Genomic DNA, 1,562 nt, shown 5'->3' on the forward strand with positions numbered 1-1,562 from the left:
ATAATAATAATAATAATAATAATATTAAAGGGGTAGAATTTGTTTTTTTTTTTGCTGATTATTCGTTTCAACAGGAAGCTTCACTCATTCAGACGTGGAAAAGCTTCTAATCTAGCTCTAGCTCCTCCAGACGCTCAGGAACCTTAGAAATGTTCTGATCTTCAATCAGCGAGGCTCAGATGAAACGTTGCCATGGAGACCAGAGAGAAACAGGTTTGTTCGTCAATAACCGGGCTCCAGTTCTGACCCAGAACCCGACCTGTGCTGAAAGGATACACAGCTGACACGGAACCGGAGGCTGAGTCGGGACGGCGGCCGGACCTGCGGGAACAGCAGCACTGAGAGCAGCGTGGGATTAAACCTGGACCGTAGGTCCGAGCAGAACCGCAGGGATTACCTGATAAAGGGATCCTGTAGGGGTGGATGGAGCGGGCCGGCAGCACCGGCTGGTGAGTGTTAACGGCGCATTCAGGCTCCTTCAGCTTGATGTCGAAGATCAGCGACGTCTGATGGAAGAGAAACAGGAATAAAAAATAAAAACAGGCTTCAGTCCATCTGAGTCCAGAATCACGTTTCTGGTGATGGATGGAAGATTATCTCACTAAATTCATTTAACTCTTTGAAGCTGAGATTAATAATCCAGACCTGGATGATCTTTCATCAGGCTTCATTTTTACAGGAACATTTAATTATATAAGCAGAGGAATCATTTCTATCATTTAAAAATAAAGTTATTAAAATTATTATTCTTTCTAATAAACAGCTGTTCCTCCATCATCTTTAGTTTATTATATAATAAATAATCAGGTTTTCTTCCCTGCTTTAAATATTAGCTTTATATTTAGTACTGCGTATCAATTAGGTTTTCTAGATTCAATTTTGATTTTTCCAGATTTAGAATAAATTATTTATTTAACTCCGATCTGATCTCAAACTGGAGCGCTGAGATTAAATAGTAGTTTTTTTTGTCGTTACATTAATTAAATGTTTATATATGAAACATCTTAGTACTTTACTTTAAAGGCACATAAATTATTCTACATTAGAAAATAAAAGTCTAAACAATGAGGCCCTCAGTGAGCAGGTTTTAGATCAGGCAGAAAGCTTTAATAACCGCCACATTCAGCCGTCTGCTAAACGAGTCATTTTGGCGTTCCACGCCCCGTCCTCCTGACGTTTGTAAAGATGGCCGCCGGAGAGGGAAGGCCATAGATCACTTTAACACCCAATCAGATTATTGTTAAGAAAAATCTGTTTGTGAAGAACAGAGAAGATCGTCCGTCTTATAAAAACCACCTGCTGCTCAAAACAGCCGAGGACAGAAACGTTAGCAGCGATGCTAACTTGTTTACAGGCTATGAAGCTAAGCAGTTCGACAGTTAAATTATTCACAGCTCTGAACTTTAAAGCTTCGTAACGTTGGTATTGATCTACTCTTCAGTTCACGATTTGTGGAGAAGCTGACGTGGTTAGCATCTGTGCTAGGCCCTTAGCTTAGCTCTTAGCTTAGCTCTTAGTTGAGCCCTCAGCTTAGCTCTTAGCTGAGCCCTCAGCTTAGCTCT

The 1,562-nt window shown here is 40.7% G+C and overlaps 1 protein-coding gene across 1 annotated transcript in view; it reads right to left on the bottom strand.

The window, feature by feature from the left end:
* The window catches only part of LOC107098903 (chromosome unknown open reading frame, human C18orf8), a 13,875-nt gene that overhangs the window by 7,307 nt on the left and 5,006 nt on the right, over positions 1–1,562 (bottom strand). The window contains exons 10-11 of the mRNA XM_015396792.1: positions 398–506; positions 277–321 (exon numbers count right to left, since the gene is read on the bottom strand). Of these exons, the coding sequence (XP_015252278.1) occupies positions 277–321; positions 398–506 (154 nt within the window). The remainder of the gene's footprint in view (positions 1–276; positions 322–397; positions 507–1,562) is intronic.

The sequence above is a fragment of the Cyprinodon variegatus genome, unplaced genomic scaffold (assembly GCF_000732505.1).
Source record: "Cyprinodon variegatus isolate N-32 unplaced genomic scaffold, C_variegatus-1.0 Scaffold821, whole genome shotgun sequence".
Taxonomy (NCBI): Eukaryota; Metazoa; Chordata; class Actinopteri; order Cyprinodontiformes; family Cyprinodontidae; genus Cyprinodon; species Cyprinodon variegatus.